At 55.2% G+C, this 18,294-nt stretch overlaps 2 protein-coding genes across 5 annotated transcripts in view; one reads left to right on the forward strand and one right to left on the reverse strand.

Annotated features, from left to right (window-relative positions):
- Positions 1 to 781: 781 nt before the first annotated feature.
- KLF11 (KLF transcription factor 11) lies at positions 782 to 8,162 on the forward strand. Its single transcript, XM_077750959.1, has 4 exons — positions 782 to 790; positions 1,194 to 1,463; positions 2,684 to 3,647; positions 5,588 to 8,162. Exons 1-4 carry the CDS (start codon positions 785 to 787, stop codon positions 5,866 to 5,868), a joined length of 1,521 nt encoding a protein of 506 aa, XP_077607085.1. The 5' UTR covers positions 782 to 784; the 3' UTR covers positions 5,869 to 8,162.
- Positions 8,163 to 15,910: 7,748 nt separating this feature from the next.
- CYS1 (cystin 1) overlaps positions 15,911 to 18,294 on the reverse strand; it is a 32,543-nt gene continuing 30,159 nt past the window's right edge. For all 4 annotated transcript variants that reach the window (XR_013331824.1, XR_013331823.1, XR_013331822.1 and 1 more), the window contains 2 exons: positions 16,237 to 16,599; positions 15,911 to 16,020 (listed from right to left, as the gene is read on the reverse strand). Coding sequence is in view for 1 of the 4 variants with exons in the window: in XM_077750980.1 (XP_077607106.1) it covers positions 16,485 to 16,599 (115 nt within the window). In the remaining 3 variants the exon portion in view is untranslated. The remainder of the gene's footprint in view (positions 16,021 to 16,236; positions 16,600 to 18,294) is intronic.

The raw sequence follows: 18,294 nt of genomic DNA on the forward strand, positions 1-18,294 counted from the left end.
TACGGTGGGTGGGAGACAGAGGGCGGAAGAAGGCGGGGTGGGGGAGGTGAAGTGGGTTGCTTCCTTCCTGAGCCTTGGCCGCCTCGTGTTCAGGCTTGAAGGCGGCTAGAACCTTGGTCGTCGAGACTCGAGGATCCTGGGGGCCCGAGAGAGGTCAGGGTGTGCTGTGCCCCTCCGTTCCTGCCGCCCTCAGCCCCATGTCTGTGATCTCACGGTTCTGGGGACCCAGCGGTCAGAAGCTGGGCCAGAGGCGGTCGCGCCCCTGGTGTGCTCTGGGGGGACCTGGCTGGACAAAAGGATTTGATGCTTAGGCGAGCTGAGTGCAGACGTGTGTCTTTGTAGATTTAAAGGGCCTTTGGGAAGGGATTAGTTGATTCCAGTTGCTTCTGTCCCCCCTTCCTGCTTTGAAAGACCAGTGTGACCTGCAGGAAAGATGTCCATCGCCTGGGTTGCAGTAGATTTTTAAAATTCTTCCTATCTCCTGCCTAGCCTTGTGGTGTTAAGGAGTGGCTGAGTGTTCCTGCGTCTGGGAAACAGGGCTCCCCCAGCATGAGCTCCACCTTGCTGGCACACATGGCGTTCAGCCCCCGGCAGGTCTTGCGTGTGGTGATGCCCTGACTTTAGAAAGCTGTGCTCAGGGCTTCAGAGAGTTGCAGAAACGCACCTGCAGGGACCCCCTTTGGGTGGCTCTGACAACCCGGAAGACCCGAGCCTGTGCCAGTTTCTCCCGCGGGGCTTACACCTGAGGAATTAAAGGCTTACTGGTCATTTCCTGCAGGAAAACATGAACGTAACTTTTTTTTTTAAGAATCGGGGGGGCGCCTGGGTGGCTTAGTCGGTTAAGCGTCCGACTTTCGCTTAGGTCATGATCTCACAGTTCGTGGGTTCGAGCCCCGCGTCGGGCTCTGTGCTGACTGCCAGCTCAGAGCCTGGAGCCTGTTTNTCAGGGTTTTCAGAGGAAAATACTTGCCAGCCAAGCCCAGTCGTCTTCACTCGTCAGAATGCTGGCTTCAGTGAAATTGGCATGAATGTTCCGTTGGCATATTTTGTACAGAAACAGGGTTTGTGTGTGGAGTCTCGTGTGTGTGTTACGTGCATAGTGCGCACACTTGGTGTGCGTATCCTCGCACCCATCGGGGTTGCCCTCTCAGTTTCCCCCGAACTGAGAAACCACTGTGTTGTGTCGCCTTTAGGTTGACATCATGGACATATGTGAGTCGATCCTGGAGAGGAAGCGGCACGATAGTGAAAGGTCTACGTGCAGCGTCTTGGAGCAGAATGACATCGAAGCGGTTGAGGCGCTTGTTTGCATGAGCGCCTGGGGTCAAAGATCCCAGAAAGGGGAACTGTTAAAGATAAGACCCCTCACACCTGTCTCTGACTCTGGGGATGTCACTGCCTCGGTGCATGTTGACACAGCCGCACCTGAGCTACCAAAGGACTTCGATTCTTTATCGACTCTGGTAAGAAGTGGGGAGAAGAGCGTCTTATGTAGTGACTAGGCCATGTTAAATAAATGTGTTGAAGAACTAGTGGGAGATTCATTGGGATGCTGGTAGTCAAGGGCAGGACCTCTGGGTCCTCAGGATGAAAGCTCTCATCCCTGGAAAATACGCTCTTTCCATTAATAGATCCCAGCTTGCAGCCACAGGGCTACAACATGCATAAGATGAAACCTACAGATGGATGTGAGGAAGTAAAACGTACTGGCTTCCCTGGGGATTTCCAGGGTGGGGACTTAGTTTCCACCCTGGATGACCCAGTCTGGGATCAGGAAATACGGGTGGAGACAGCCTGTGTTTGGCCCCAGCCTTCATTAGCTGGGTTCCCACTCTGGCCTCTGCCTCCCCAGAGCAACCCATTTCTTACCTGTAGGGGTTGGGTGTGGTCAGGCAAGGTTTTGGTTTGTGTTTCCTTACCTTGCTGGAGCCACGGAATTGCTGGGAGAAATTGCTTCTCGGCTTGTAAAGTTGAGAACGGCCAGTTGCTGACAGAGGTGAAGGACCAGAATCTCGGGGTGCTGCGCTGGAAGCTCCCTGGAAGGAGAGCGTGGCAGGCAGACCTGGGAGGGGGGGGAAGGGACTCGTGGGCAGTGGGAGAATTCCCCAAAGAGTGAGCCAGAGCCCCCTCGCGGAGTCGCTGGCACCGGGCCCTGCCGCCGGGAGGCCGACCGGGAGTGGGAAGTGCCGGGCGCTGCGAGAGGGGCGTCGTTCAGGCAGGGCCACTGGTGAGAGCGTGGCTTCGGGGGGCCGTTCCAGCAGACTTTTACCTCGCGTCTAATAGGCACTAGATAAGTGTGTGCAATGGCTCACGCTGGGGTGGTGGTTTTTAATTGAGAATCAGAAATCATTGTGAAAAGCTCTTATTTTGAATATAAATTTGTTTTCTCATCTGTGGTCCTAATAGTTAATGGCTCGTTTCAGTTGCCATGCAAGGCCAGGAGTGGCACTGACGTTCTTAAAACTAAGCTCATTGACTGGTTTGGGCGAGGTCAGGAAAGGGGGAGGAGCCTGGAAAGTGACCTTGCTCACCGAGCCTTGCAAGCCGCCCTGCCGGTGAGCAGGCTTCCATGAGGCTTTTGTAGATACTTTTTAAAGGCCCTGGGGGCAGCGTGACCCAACTTAAGTCCCCTTGAAACTGTAACCAAGACCACCTTTTCACACAGTACTTTTTTTTTTTTAAGTGCATGACTCCTCCTCAGAGCCCTGACCTCGTGGAGCCATCGACAGGGACACTTGTTCCTTCCCAAGTAACTGATTCCAAAGCATGCATGGTCACGGCCATGCCCCCAGCCTCTGCTGGCGCAGCCCAAGTGCTGAGCGGGAAGGCGGAGAGGGCGCTTCCTGCTTCGCAGCCAGAGTCCCCGGAGCCAGCCCGCAGCCCCTCCTGCAGGCCCGTGGTGACAAGTGTCATCCGCCACACGGCGGGGAGTCCAGTTCCTGGCCACGTTCCTGCCGCCCAGATTCAAGAGCGCCAGCTTTCCGTCAGCGGAGGAGGAGAAGCACCGTCTCTGGGACGGCTGGAAGCTTTGCTGGCCACACGGCTCACAGACCGCCCGCTGGCCACGGACCCCTCATCCGGCCAGCCTTGCTCGCACAAGGCCGGTGGCCTGGTCCCCGCCGACAAAGGCCAGCAGGCTGGGTGGCCTGTCGCGATTCAAACCTGCTCACCAAAGAATTATGAAAGTGACTTGTCGAGGAAAGCCATCCCTGTGATCTCTGTCCCCGTCCCCAGTTCCCCTGTCTTTTGCCAAATGATCCCTGTGACTGGACAGAGTGGCACGTTTTCGGCTGTTTTGAAGCCCCCTCCCCAGGCGTGTGCGGGGACGGCGAAGCCCATCCTACCCCACGCTGCTGCAGTGGCCCGGCCTGTGTTCGTGGGGCCGCCTGTGCCTCAGGGGGCCGTGATGCTGGTCCTGCCGCAGGGGGCCCTGCCCCCGCCTATGGCCTCGTCACCCGGCGGGGTGGCTGGGGGCGGCCCCAGGCTCCTGCCCCTGGCCCCCGCTCCAGTGTTCATCACCTCCGGCCAGAACTGTGCCCCTCAGGTAGACTTTTCCCGAAGGAGAAACTATGTTTGCAACGTCCCGGGCTGCCGCAAAACCTACTTCAAAAGTTCCCACCTCAAGGCCCATCTCCGCACTCACACAGGTGAGTCCCGAGCGGTAGGTGCGAGAACACCGGGTCCTGGGCTCGGGGGACGCGGAGCCTTCCTCCAGTGGGAGGGGCTCGGGAAAACCACTGGGAAAGGTGGAAATCTGGCCTTCTTCCCTCCGGTCCTGAAAAACCCTCACAGTCTTGTAGGGATTGGGGGTTACTGGTAGTATAACCATCATTGGTTTTTCTAGAACATGCCATGTGCTCATCCCCGTAGGTAGAATGTATGGTTCCGGGATCGCGGCTCTTTGATAGGTTTTTAAGGTGATGCTCGTACCGCTCCTCTATCTCCACATCACAGGAGACGCCTCAGTCTGTCTGGCAGCATTTTAGAAAACGCGGATTTCACATTCAGTAAATACCAGCGTAACCTACTTTAGTTCACCCTGGGGAAAGGTCTGTCTAAAGTATGGAAAAGCTTGAATTCAAAAATCTGTGAATTTGAAGGGAATGTAGTTTTATTATTTGAGGAAATACATAGGTTTTCATTCAGAGAAGTGACTATAATTATTTAGTGACCTCTTTATTTAATCGCGCCAGCTCGGTCCCGTAGAATTTTTGGCAACGAGGGAAGTGTTCTTTGTCCCATTAAGGTAGCCACTAGCCGCATGCGCTTGAAATATGGACAGTGTGACCAAGGAAGTACATTCGTCCTTAAGCTTATACTCACACAGCCGTGTGGGCTGGTGGCCGCACGGCTCGCTGGGGTCGGGGAGCCGCCGGGAGAGCTGCTGCCTCAGCAGGTTTCGTTAGCGCGGCGCTGTCGTTCCGTGGCGCTCTTGCTCCTCGCGTCACTGTTCTCCTGTTGCGTTTATAAGGCTGCTGTGGTTAAATAGTCTGCTCGTTAAACTCCCCTTTCAGACGGTCACACTCTCCATAACCGTAAGTGCAGTCACCGGTCACGCAGGGTCCGCAGCGCAACGTACACACTCTAGATCCGGGACCGCCCTTCCGCCGGAACGGCTGCTGACGGCCTGTGGGACCGCACGAGTTGGGGGCTGCAGCGCAGGCGGGGCCGCAGTGCGCTTCGGGCGGGCGGTTTCTAGTTCGCACACCAGAGCTTGCATGTGGCAGCTCGCACTGGCACAGCGAAGCAGAGTCCAGGATTCAGGCCTGACGGTCACGGCTGCATCAGAGGGAGTAGATGCCTCTGAGGGGCTCTGCTTTTCAGGGAAGGAATTCTTTCAAGAATTTCCCCCTACCCCAAGCTATAACAGTGAAAGATTTATTTTTATTTCAAAGTATCTTTGGGGGCATCTGGGTGGCTCAGTTGCTTGAGCTTCTGACTCTCCATTTCAAGCTCACGTTATGCGATCATGGTTTATGGGTTCAAGCCCCACCGCAGACTCACGCTGCTGACAGTGCGGAGCCTGCTTGGGATTCTCTCTCCCTCTCTCTCTGCCTCTCCCGCCCTTCTCCCTCCCTCTCCCTCTCTCTCAAAATAAATAAGCTTTAAAAAAAATACATCTTTAGAACTGTGAGATTAGTTTGACATCTTTGGGCCCTGACATACGTGTTATGTTTTTGGGGTGTGGCAGAAAGAAATGCATCTTGGAGGATTTCTTGTCATTTGAGTAACTCAGTGCCAGGGCAGCTCAGCTGGTCAAGCTTCCGACTTCAGCTCAGGTCATGATCTCACAGTTCTGGTGCAAGCCTCGCGTTGGGCTCTGCGCTGACGGCTCAGAGCCTGGAGCCTGCTTCCCATTCTGTGTCTCCCTCTCCCTCTGTCCCTCCCCTGCTCATGCTCTGTCTCTTTCTGTCTCAAAAATAAAGTTACAAAAGATTTAAAAAAAAAAATAACTCAATACCAGAATAATCAGATACTACTTTCTTAGATTTCGATGAATAGAATTTAAAAATGACATGTGTTGACCCCGTCCAGTAAGGTGCTGAGCACTTACATTTTCTTTCATGCGCATCTTCCTGCCTCTTAGGCGAGAAGCCTTTCAGCTGCAACTGGGATGGCTGTGATAAAAAGTTTGCTCGTTCCGATGAACTTTCTCGCCACCGCAGAACTCACACCGGGGAGAAGAAGTTTGTGTGCCCCGCGTGTGAGCGGCGTTTCATGCGCAGCGACCACCTGACGAAGCATGCGCGGCGCCACATGACGGCCAGGAAGGCGCCTGGCTGGCAGGCAGAGGTTGGCAAACTGAACAGAATCGCCTCCACAGAGAAGTGTGGGGGCCCCCTGGCGACCCCGCCGGCCTCCGCCTGAAAGGTCAGCCGGGCATCCGCCCGCGGGAACCTTCCAAAGCAGCTTTCAGGAATGGAACTGATGACTTTCTCTTCCAAAAAAAAAAAAAAAAAGGTCTTGGGGGGCTCGGAGAAAGTGGGGAGTTGGTTCTGATGAAAGTATATTAACTTTACTTTTTTTGTTTGGGACCCTGTTCAATATCTTTTGTAGTTTCAGAAGTTTTTTTTTTCTTTCTTTCTTTTTTTTTTTTTTTTTTTTGAGGAAATGGAAGAAAATTTGAGCATCTGAATCACCAGCATTCAAATAGACATTTTGGCAATAAAGTTTACACAATCTGGGGTTTTACAGCCTTTCTAGTCACGTTTTGTAGAAATGAGACAGGGTACTGACTTTTATACTGTTTTTTATTAAAATATTTATATTGTTGGTGTTCAAATCACCACTTTCTAGATAGGTGATTTTCGGTCTTCTTTTCGGTGTTCCATAGTGTTTTTCGTAATAACTCTTTTAGTAAATTTGGCATATTATTCAGCGACAAAAAAAGAAAGAAATTACCAGTCTACAACAGGCCCTTCAGATCTAAGAATTGTTACGAATCAGAACTAGTTGAATGGGGGCTTCTTAAATGGGGGGGGGGGACTTGCATTCAGCTTTTCGTAGCATTTTCAAGGGGAATTCCAGGCAACCATTCCTTTAAGGCTGTAGCCCAAGGAATTAAAATTTTGGTTAAGTAGAACGAGTCATTTATCTATGTCCATGGTGTGACTTGTGAAGGCTGTATCCCAGAGAATAATTTAAAATTCCTGATAGCTACACGGTGACCAGGGAGCTGCTGTTGGATCTGAGTGCCTGTGGTTTTGGGGGCCATTGCTCTGCCGAGAGCAAACTACTTAGTTGCATGTTTGTACCTCAAACACCAAAAAAAGGTAATGTTATAAGCACTCACACCCAGCCCCTTCGTTAATGGTCAGTTGACTTCTTTTGCTGTGGCCTTATTCATAGTGTTAGAGTAACTTCTACTCTAGAGTAGGTAGAGTAGAAGTAACTTCTTAGAGAAGAAGAAAACGTCCTTATTGGCTGGAGGAACTTTCCACCAAAGTACAGTTTATCTGAGGTAAAGTGTACACGCAAACAGCCCAGCTCCAATATTCCAATTCCTTTAATTATTAAGAACTATAGGAAACGCAAGTTACACCAAACAGCAGTACTACTACCGGCTTCTCTTTCGTTCATTTCATTTGAAGGAAATTGATCAAACGGAATTACTCGGATGGGGTGTTGTGCAGTCCACCTAGAGAATGAGACCCCTGGCAGCACCCGGAATCCGTGTGATCACAAGTCCTAATTATACGGACACCACGACCCAGGTGTTCGGGAAGCCACGGGTATTGCTTTTGTTGGACGGTGTTGGGAATCCAGGCAACATGGGGCGCGCAAGGGACGGACGAATGCGGCCCCGCGTCATGAGCCTGGGAGTGGGCTTTATTGTGCTGCGCGTGCTTAGATCTTGCCTTTGCGTCTTATATTGGCATTTACTTTCATCAAAATGATGGTAAGGTGAAATATGAAATAAATATAATTAGGTTTTCTGTTCAGGTCCCTTTAATATGGTAACCATCACCTGGTCATTCACTGTATGTTTACTTGATAGCCCGTAAATCGCCCTTTAGCGTCAACTGCTAACTGGCGTACGATTCTGAGCCCTGGCTGTTCCATTCAGATGGCTTTCCCGTTTTTGTTCACCTCCGTGCTGAGTATTCCTACCGGTTGCAAGAGAACCATGATTAAATGTATTGTAGCTCGTGTTTCCCCACCCTGAGCCTTTTCTCTCTTCCGCCTACATCTTAAATCAGCATAAACGTTTCTGACTGTATGTCGTAAATGGCATTAAATTTGTATATTCTTCTTAATTATGCAAAGTAACGGAAGTCCTAGTGCTGAGAATACGAGGTGATTGAGAATCGGGTCGCTCGTCGCATTAAACTTCATTCTCTAGGCAGCGTGGTTTCTAAAGAATAGAGATGTTAAAATTTGATTTCTACTTCCATTTCCTGATTAGATTTAGAAATACCTTCTATAAACTTTTCTCTCTCTGTTTGTTGACTGAAAGACTATAAATTAGGAGAGTTTCCATCTGGAAAATCCTGTCCTGAGAACCAGAGCCTTGTGTTACCTCTGCCGGAAGTGGAGCTTGTGTGGCGGCCCCCCCTCCCCCCCGCCCCATGCTCTTTCTTGCCTGAGCAATTTTGCTTGATCTTTTTTGACTTTGAGCCTTTTGTAGTTTCAATAATAAAATTTTAAATGTTTCAGAATTATGTTTTATGTAACAGACTTTGACTTATTTAAATGAACATGTGTGATGTAGCTTTTTTCTTTGAATCGTATAAAACGTTTTTGATTTGCAAAACTGGACTTGTGTCCTGTGTCATTTAGCTGCACCAGGAGGTACCCAGCATCTTCTCGGGAAAGAACCTACAGAATTCATTGTGTGTTGGCCCCGCCTAAGCTGCCGTTGGCTCGGGTTCTGCTCTGCACCCAGGGCACCCTGCGGATTCCTCGGTGGCTTCTTTACAAAGGACATGAGCGAAGAGGCTGCGTCTGCGCGCCCCCGGTCATGCTGCTCTTGTTCTGGCAGGTGAGCCTGTGAGAGCCACGGAGCCCGTGACAAGGTGGGACGAGAGGGCGCGCCTCCCTCCTCCCCCTCCCCTCCTCCAGCCCAGATCTATGAGTGTATCGCAGAGCCACGGTCTTCGCTCCTGCTCTCGGGGTGTGTTGTGTCTTAAACCCACTCCAGCCGGGCTCGCGTCCACACCTCACTAGAGGAGCAGAGACCTCCCCGAGCTTGGGCCTCAGTCTTCACGCTGGTCAGCCCCGTGGTCCCTGCCCCCCAAGGCCGCACCCGTTTCCCTCGTGCTGCACTGTCTGCTCCTCCGCCCGCAGCCCCCTCTCCCTGACCCCCTCTCCACCTCCCTCCCAAAACCATGTGATCTCTTCCAGTCTCGTGACTCGGAAATAACGTCTCCACCGTAGAGACGCCCGTGTGTGTCTCTGCCCCCCGCACCTCTCGCCTGAGCATCAGGACCCCCTCTCCCGCTGTCTACACGATGTGCGTTTGAGCAACGTCTCCACACCCGCCTTGCTCCCCGCCGACCCCACGGGCTTTACAGAGAGCGAGTCCGTCCTTCGGGCGTCCCGGTGCAAACCCTTGGCGTCGCCTGGCCTCCTTTCTCACTGCACACGCCGTCTTCACAGGCCTGTGGACTCACTGCCTTCCAAAGCCGGCCACCCTGGCATGCGATTCAGTGGGCCACGCTGCTGTGCGTGTGTGCGCGTGTGTGCACGTGCAGGCGAGGGGTTGGCGGCGGGGGATCAAAGATGATAATGGGCCTTGTACCTAGCAATTCCGCAGTCCGCCTAGGAAAGTCTCTCCGACTCTGAACGCCTTTTGTTTCCAGGGGACAGTCTGTGGCTTTGTACCTGCTGTCCTCTCTGTGGCCACCAGGGTTCTGCTTTCGGGCTCTCACATCCACCGTGCCTCGTGTTCCAACCTGCCTTTGTTCAGGGACTTTTGCATGAGGAACTTGAGAATGTTCCTAATAGCTGGGCCCCCTCTTGGGAGAAAGCCCAGGCACCAGGACCCCCCCACTCGGGTGAGACACAGCCCCCTCTGAGGGAGGGAGGTTTGTTCCCTAAGGCCTCAGCCTCTCACTCAGGAGTCCGTGGGTCCCCGGGCTGTCCTGAGCTGGCCCTGCCAACAGCTGCTGCTCCCCAGCACGTCGGGCTGAGCTCGGGACGCTCTGGCCAACAAGCATAGTGGTTAAGATGCCGCAGGCCCAGTGCTGCTGGGCGGGGGTGCACGTGTGCAGTGGAGACGACAGTCCTCCAGAGCAGGAGCCCTGAGTGTTCATGCTTCCTCAGCTCTCGGCACCCAGTTCCGATGGCGACCTCTGGGGGGCCTTCCCAGGGCCCCTCTTTTCTGGACTTAGGACTAGAGTTTCTGCCAGGGGCCCCTGGGTGGCTCAGTCAGTTAAGTGTCCAACTTTGGCTCAGGCCATGATCTCATGGTCCATGAGTTTGAGCCCTACATGCGGCTCTGTGCTGACAGCTCAGAGCCTGGAGCCTGCTTCAGGTTCTGTGTCTCCCTCTCTCTCTGCCCCTCCCCTACTTGTGCTCTGTCTCTCTCAAAAATAAGCATTTTTTAAAAAAGGCTAGAGATTCTGTCTTTAAGACTAAAATCTGTCATGTTGAATTTTACTGCAAGTCTAATCTGCCTGCTGAAATGTAAGCTCCTCCTTGACAGGGATCATATCACATCCTCCTACCCCCCTCCATCCATCCATCCATCCACCCATCCACCCACCCTCCCATCCACTCACCCCTCACCCATCCATCTACTCCCCATCCATCCGTTATCCACCATCCAGCAGCATTTAATGAACTCTGTGTTGGGGGCAGAAACCCAGAGATGACCCATTGTAGTTTCTGCCCCTGAAGAGCTCATAGTCCCGTAGGTAAGACGTGAAAGCACGTGAGGAACGTTTTGAGCAGCAAACAGGGTAAAAGGGTAGAGGGTCAGGGAGCGCTGTGCAGTGAGGGGCTGATGTGCTTCTGGAGAAGTCTCCTGGGGGGTACATCTGAACTAAAGGTGAGGGGAAGGTTTTCCAGGCCCCGGACAGGACAGCAGAACAAAGATGCCGACATACACCCCAGGCTGCAGGTGCCAGGGGTGCGGTGGGAGGGCCCCAGTGGCAGGGTGGGCGGGGGTTGGTGGGGAGGCGGCCTGGTGTCTTCCCTGAGGGCCAGGCAAGCATCGCTGAGGGTTCCCTGGGGGTTCCCCTGGGGCGGAAATAGGGAAGCAGCCACACTCGCTCCAGACTCCCCAGGATCCTGGTGAGGGATTTGGGGAGGCTGCGGGTCTTTGCCCCTTCTCCCCCTTTCCTCAACTTCCCTTTCATGCCCACACCTCACCGCCTCTCCTGGCCAAATTAACTGCCCAGCCTTCTTTCAGGGACCTGTCCTTGTAATCACACCCCTGCGTTCACCTGTTTGTCCCCTTCCATAGACTGTGCGTCCCCTGAGGACAGGGGTGACAGCCCCTCCTTGTGGCTTGTCTGTGTCCCTAAACCCTGGCATCTTACAAGGCTCTGGAACTCCCTCAGTGTTTGTTAAGTGTTGGGGGAGGGAGATTCTTGCTCAGGTCGGATCGCTCTGGCTGGAGGGACTGGAGGGGTGAGGCTGGGCCAGGAGTTGTTAGGAGATGCTGGCCAGCAGAGAGAAGGGAGCGTGCTAAGAAATAATGGGCTCTGGGGCGCCTGGGTGGCTCTGTCAGTTGAGCGTCTGACTCTGGCTCAGATCATGAACTGACAGTTCGTGGGTTCGAGCCCCACATTGGGCTCTGTGCTGACAGCTCAGAGCCTGGAGCCTGCTTCACATTCTGTACCTCCCTCCCTCTCTCTCTGCCCCTCCCACTTGTACTCTCCCTCCCTCTCAAAAATAAACATTTAAAAAAAATTATTTTTAAGAAATAGATGGTGTCTGGGAGGCAAAGGCTGTGAGGTCTTGATAGGAAAAGCGGGGAGGTGGGCAGTCCTGTCTCCCCCCGCGTCCCGTCCAAGGGCGCGTGCGGAGGGACGGATGGCCCGGCGCAGAGGCGGCGGGGAGGAGGGCGGCCTTCCGTCCCACCGCGACGCCCACCAGGCCCTGGCCTCCTGGCCGGCAGGGATTTGGTGGGCGGCACTGACGTGGCCCGAGGCAGGCCAACCATGCAGCCACGTGTTGCCGGCAGACACCCTACCTTTCTGAACTTTAATTTCCTCATGTATGAAATGAGGGCCAAGTAAAGACCAGAGACCACACGCCTGTCTCCGTGTCTGGCATTGTTATTTCCCATGTGGAAGAAAACCTGAGTTGTTTCCTACCCCGGGGAGCCAGGGCCCCTTGAAGGGTAGCTGTTTGGGGCCCACAGATCCAGAACGGGCTTACGTCGTATTCTTGCATCGCCAGCTGCCTTCGAGAGTGGCAGGGACTGTGCTAAAGAGCAAAGAAGCCACTCAGAGGGACGGCCACGGGCCAAGCTGTGGCAGCGTGAACATTAAAGTAATAGAAATACGGATCCCATTCCTGCCCAAGAAGGAATAGTAAGAACCGAACACCCCCCTCACATCTGAAAGAGCGAGGGCACGATAGTGTTTCCACGGAACTGGACCTCTGGGCCATGAGAGACAGTCACCACTGAGAGACAGGAGATCAGTGGGCTGAACACTACAGCTGCCCCCAGTTTGCTGCCTTGAGGAAATTTCCAGGCTGCGGTGGAGGGAGGGGAAACCAGGCGGGACCCAGAGGGGTCCCTGGGTTGAGACGGCACTGACGGTCCAGGGACACTAAGGTGGTGAGGCATCAAAGGACAGAGCGCCGAAGAAGACAGGACGGTACAGACAATCCTGGAGACCCACCAAGGTGTCCCTGAGCAGACCTCGCGTGCACAGACCTCGGGGCGTCAATGCCCTGAAACCGGAGACAACGGTGTACACACGGGCATGGGTCCATCTTATGTCTATTTATTTTTGAGAGAGAGAGAGAGAGAGATTATGTGTGTGTGTGAGTGGGTAGGGGGCAGAGAGAGGGAGACACAGGATGGGAAGCAGGCTCCAGGCTCTGAGCTGTCAGCACAGAGCCCGATGCAGGGCTTGAACTCACGGACTGAGAGATCATGACCTGAGCCAAAGTCGGACACTTAACCGACTGAGCCCCCCAGGCGCCCCTAGGGGGACCATCACTTTTATCAGCTTCTCAAAGGGCGACTCGACATAGAGATGTGCTCTTGAGGCTAAGGCTCCTCAGAGGAGGCACAAAGGGGAGTCATGGGGGGACAGGACATTGGCCGGGCCAGCCCCATGCCCACCGGGCTCCATGTTCAAAGCCAGGGAGATGGCTGTGCGTGTAAATCCAGGGAGCCGTGACACAAGGTGCCCAGGCCGTGTCGCTGTGGGATGCCACTACCAGAGTATCACAGAGGGGGTGGCGTGCCCTTGCCCTCCCCAAAAAGACCCTGAGATGTTGGCTTTGGCAATGGCCGGGACCCTGAAGCAGCTGTGCTTATTCACAGACCCAGAGCCTGTGGTTGGGCTCCAGGGGGCACCACTGAGCACGGGCTCCCCAGGCCAGTGAGCACGAGGCTGGGGGCACCTCTCAAACATAATACGGGGATACCAGAAAATGCAGAATTCTTCTGCTAAATGGAGGGGGGCTCGAGGTCACGGGGCCTCGTGTAGCCGCCGGAGCGTCCCCGAGAAAGCTGTGCCCGCTTGGTAGACCAGACCCCAGACCCCAGCTGGCCTCCTGCGGAGCACAGACCGGCTCCTCCACCTACGCCGAGGGTCCCCCTCCTCACGACCAGGCCCCCACTTCTTACCTAAATGGGCTTTGCAGTGACAGGGCTCCCAGCCAGCCGTTTGTCGTTCAGGCTTCCCGGTAACCGTGGGCGGCAGGATGGACAGACGGCCTCTGCCCGCTGCAAAAGTGAGGAAGCTGCGATCCCTAGATCACTGGAAAGTGAGGCCAAGACCAGAGCCCGGGCCTCCCCAGGGAGCCTGGCTACTTCCAACCCCACGTTTTCCAAGGTCGCATGAGCCGTGTGGCCGGCAGGGTGCAGACCACAGCGGCCCCTGGACCTGCTCGCCCTCTCCTGTCACATCTGTGTCTTGTGCTCCTGGGCCCGCCTCGCACAGACCCTGGTGGGGAGCGCGCCCTCTTCAAGTACTTGTACAAATTGCACACTCACACTCACACGCACACACTCACACACTGCTTCTGTGACCCGTGCTTCGCTCACGTAAGGTGCTACTACTAAGATTGTATTATTTGTATTTGCCACTCAGATTCTCTCCTGCCAGAGTGGTAGGAAACTGAGCGCTGCCCTCTGCACTTTCTCCGCTTCGCCTGCACCGTGGCCCTCTTGGGGCTTAGCCAGCCCACGTCAGGAGCGACGCTGCCGCAGCGGTTCTTGTTGCCAAGCGGTGTCGCTGTTGCCAGCAGGCCACAGGCCCCCGACACTGGGAAGGGCAGCCCCGTGCCCCTGCTTGGCGCCACACGAAGCCACGCGCTCCTTCAGCCTCCTGGGTACCCGCACCCCCAGGCACCCGCTCCACGGGGTGTCCAGTGGGCCTTACACTAAGTGTCACCTTTCCTTCCCGGCATCCACACCCCACAGAGAAAGCAGCTTCTCCTCTCCAGCCCTGGAAACTGAAGATCTCAGCACGTCAGAAAACAAGAGTCCTGCCCACTTGTCATGGTCGGATCTCTCCCCAGGGGGTCCAGATGTCCCCACACCAAAGCTCTGATTCCGTGCCGTCTCCTTCCTGGAGGAGGGCACCGACCTTCAGAGCCTCAGAGGTGGTTTAGCCTCCTGACACCCGAGAAGGCCTTTCTTCTGCCTAATTATCGCCAGAACAGAACGTCCACCCACACGGACTAGCCCTTCGGTGGGGCGTCGACTTTACCTTCTCCAGAGTGAATGCGTGTTTATGGGTGTCCCGGCCCCACACACAGCACGTCCTCCCGGACAGAGACCAGACCCGGCTCACGCACGGACCCGCCACCGAGCGGAGGGGCCAGGCCCACAGTGGCAGGGGCTCGCTCCCGTGGCCCCGGGCAGCATTGAGGAGGACCTCCAGCGGGCCACAGCCCACGAAAGGCAGCCCAGGGTGAAGTGGCTCTAAGACTCTGGACCATCGGGGGCGCCTGGGGGGCTCAGTCAGGTAAGCATCAGACTTCGGCTCAGGTCATGATCTCACGGTTCGTGGGTTCGAGCCCTGCGTCGGGCTCTGTGCTGACAGCTCAGAGCCTGGAGCTGCTGCGGATTCTGTGTCTCCCTCTCTCTCTGACCCTCCGCCACTTGTGCTCTGTCTCTCTCTGTCTCAAAAATAGATATTTTTGTGGGGATGAGCACTGAGTGTTATGTGGAAACTAATTTGACAATAAACTATTTGTAAAAAAATAAAAAATAAAAAATAAATAAATAGATATTTAAATATTAAAAAAAAAGACACTTTTCTGTATTCAGGATATTAAAAAAAAAAAAAGACCTAAGAACGACTGCTTTGCTTTGATTACATGCATTCACCTTGACTTCCACACAGACTGCAGTAACCATGTAAGGAATTTTATTTTCTTCACACTTTCATCTCCTTCAGGGTTGTGGGAGGTTTCCACCAGACAAGGCAGGGGTGTAGCGTCCTTCTCTCGGAAACGGCCTGAATCTTTTCCATTTTAACAAAATAACAGTGTAAAATTGTAAACACTTTACGTCGTTAAATTCAAGGCCTAGTCTGTCTGGGGGTGAGAAATAACATCCTAACTTCTTTTAGAAGAAGTATTTTGTATGATTCGAATCGTAATGGCTCTCATCTTTGATCCAAAGAAATGATTTGGGCTTGGATGGGGCGCCACTGCCACTCGGGCAAGGTTCGGAGTCGATGTGTGAGGGCAGCTGCTGGAAGGTTCCGCCGGCTGGCCTCTGGCTCCCAGCCACGGAACACCCCATCAAAGTCTCTCTTGTCAAGTAATAAAAGTTCATGCCAACACCCGGCAGCCAGTGACGGCAGCAGGCCTGTGGGTCTGGGGACAGTGCCAGGGGGTCCTTCATCAGCTCCCGAGATGCTCTTGCATCTTGCCAGGGAGGCTGCTGTGTGGCTGGTAAAATGCAACCGGCTGAGACCTATTCTGGCTTCGGCAAAAGCTGGCGCCGCCCCCACACGCCCCTTTGTTCCGACGCCTTCCCAGCTGCTCCGGAGGGACCTGCCACCTGGCCTCCGAAGCATGCCACCCAGAGCCTTCCACGACCACCCACGCCTGGGCCCCCTTCCAGAAGGTCAGTCCGGGGTGCCCTGGCCCTGCCGCGGCTCACAGGCATCCTTGGCCAATCAGCTTGCTCGCTGGTCAGATGGGAGCACTCACAGGCTCTCTGGCCTCCCAGGCGGTGGGAAGGGAGTAGAACAGTCCCGTCAGGCCCTGGTGTGCTGAGAGCGGGCGGCCCTCAAGCCCTGCAGGTGCTTCTGGGGGGGNCACGGAAGCCCGGCATCATCTAACTCCAGACTGTCGGGGCCAGAATGCCTGGAAGAGCCTCCAAGACTCACTTTCTGGAGGGGGAAACTGAGGCTCACAGGGTGAAAGTGGCTGCAAGTGAGNGGAGCCAGGGTCTCCCCTGGAGCTGGTTAGAAATGCAGACTCTAGGCCCCACCCTGGCCCATAGAAGGCAGCGGTCGGAGCCGTGGTGAGCTGATCAGCTGTCCCCAGCCCAGGCAGAGAGGGCCATCGGAAAAGGCCAGGACCTTGTAGACAAGCCCTCCCCAGGGACCGAGAGGAGCCTCAGGGAGACCCCCAGCCCCGCACCTGTGGGCCAGCCCCTGCGCCTTCCTCCAGGCTTGGGTCCGCCCAGCTGAGCCCTGGAGCCAGCTTGCTGGAAGCCGGGTGTTTTGAAAGAGACGGGAGTAACTTCGTGCTAGAGGGGGCTCAGCTGCAGCCAGAGCCTGGGCGGTGGGAGGTGATGTGTGACCCGGGTCCGGTCAGATGGGGCCAGTGGCCGAGGAGCAGTGTAGACGGGCTGGGGCCGGACCGCCTGCAAGGCTGCTGTGGTGGCCTCAGCGACAGTATTCCCGCTCAATGCTGGCCATCAGCTGCTCCTCCGAGTAGTCATACGAGATGGCAGAGATGTCCGACTGCCTGTCTGGCATCCTGTGGCTGCTGTCTGGGGCTCTGCGGGCCGGAGACACGGACAGGGGTGTCAGGAGAGAGAGCGTCACCTTTCAAACTCGCCATCTCTACAATGGCCCCTTCATGGACTCCTCATCCATCCCCAAACCGAAACTGAAACCCTTTGGGCGTGGGATGCCGTCTTCATCTCTTATGCGAGCTGGCCTCTGCCTGTTTCTCTGGCTTCGCTGCCTGTGACATCATCTGCCAAGACCTTCCTTACCACCAGCACCTGGGGAGTTTAAGTGTCCAGGCCCTCAGGGTGGAAAAAGACTGGGGTTCAAATCCCAGCTCTGCCACTTACTAGCTCTGGGACCCTGGACAAGGCCTTTGCACCTCTGAGCATCAGGGTTTTTTTCTTCTAAAATGGAGCTGGTTCCAAGTTCATTCTAGGGCATACATAAGTCCATGCACGGGTGACCTGTGACACTGGATCTTGCACGCTGCACAGCGCCTAGCAAGCGTGACGGCAGGTACCCACTGCCTGACTGACGCACTGGGCCTGCGCCCTCGGGGGCCACACCCAAGCTGCTGCATTAGGACAGGACCGGGCACGGGGAGGGGACCACCATCGGACCCCTGTTCCTGCTACCTGGGCTCCAGAAAGTGCTTCCCACCAGCCTGCACCGGATGGTCCACCCCTTTCTGACTTTCTGGACTTTGTAGGGAGCTTTGGGGGGGTGCCCTGTACCCCAAACTTCACCTTTCTTTCCTGCTGCTCCCTGGTCATGTTGCCCCGCACTGCGCCCCCCTCTCCGAGAACCTTGGACAGCAGGGAGGTGGTGCAGCGGCAGGCTGTATGCAGCCTGGAGGGGGTGTGAGGTCTGCAGCCCAGAGTCACCCGCTGCACGTGTGGGACAGCGACCTTACTGCGGTGCCAGAGATCGAGCCCACCCGGCCCGTCAGACAGCTGGGGCGCCTCCCCACTTCCCGGCCTGTTTCCGCACCTGCGAACGCAGGGGGCTGGCCTGGGTGACCTTCAGCGGCTGGTGCAGACAGAAGCCACCAGAATCGCCAGGCCTCCCCTCCCGGGGCCCCAGCTTCTGTGGCCCAGTCCCCAGAGACCTCAGGTCAGGCCGGCCCTGTCCTCAAAGCCAGCCTGACCAGCTCAGCCCTACTGCATCCACGTCTCGCTGCCCTTGTCCCTCAGGAGAGGGACGCAGATGTCGTCAAGGGTGATCAGGGCTCCGGGGTCAAAGGTTTTCAGTTTTGGTCAAGGCCCATGAGGCCCAGGTTCACACCAAACGCTCCTTTCAGTAAGCGGCTGGGAGACGCCTGCTACGTGCCGGGTGCTGTGAGGGGCCAGGGGTGAGTCCTGCCTTCCCGAGGCTGCGCGAGGGCGTGAGCCGGGCTGTCCTGTGTGGCTGCGACTTTCCAGGTCCCGGGCGTGGAGGCTGGGTGCCCACAGAGGAGGGAGAGACGCCAGCTTGATGAGCACCGAGGGGAGGGAGTTTGGGGGGGGAGATATCTCAACTGGGCTTTGAAGGATTATTCTCATCAACATTTTATTGCAAAGACTTCCAAGGGTACAGAAAGGTTGAAACTGTAGATTCAGTGATTAAGTAAATACTTTTTTTTTTCTTTCGCCGTATTTACTTTCTCACACATCTGCTTCATGTGATTCCGGGAGGTATTTCAAAGCAAACTGCAGATGTTAGGATATTTCTCCCCAAAATGCCGCTCTGGCGGGTTCTGACA

The sequence above is a fragment of the Crocuta crocuta genome, unplaced genomic scaffold, assembly GCF_008692635.1.
Source record: "Crocuta crocuta isolate KB4526 unplaced genomic scaffold, BGI_CrCroc_1.0 scaffold129, whole genome shotgun sequence".
NCBI classification, from domain to species: domain Eukaryota; kingdom Metazoa; phylum Chordata; class Mammalia; order Carnivora; family Hyaenidae; genus Crocuta; species Crocuta crocuta.

Bases quoted from the DNA above. Each gene is read 5' to 3' on its own strand.
- KLF11 (XM_077750959.1), top strand. The intron at 1,464-2,683 runs GTAAGAAGTGGG...TTTTTTTTTAAG, and splicing joins TCGATTCTTTATCGACTCTG to TGCATGACTCCTCCTCAGAG. The intron at 3,648-5,587 runs GTGAGTCCCGAG...CCTGCCTCTTAG, and splicing joins CCATCTCCGCACTCACACAG to GCGAGAAGCCTTTCAGCTGC.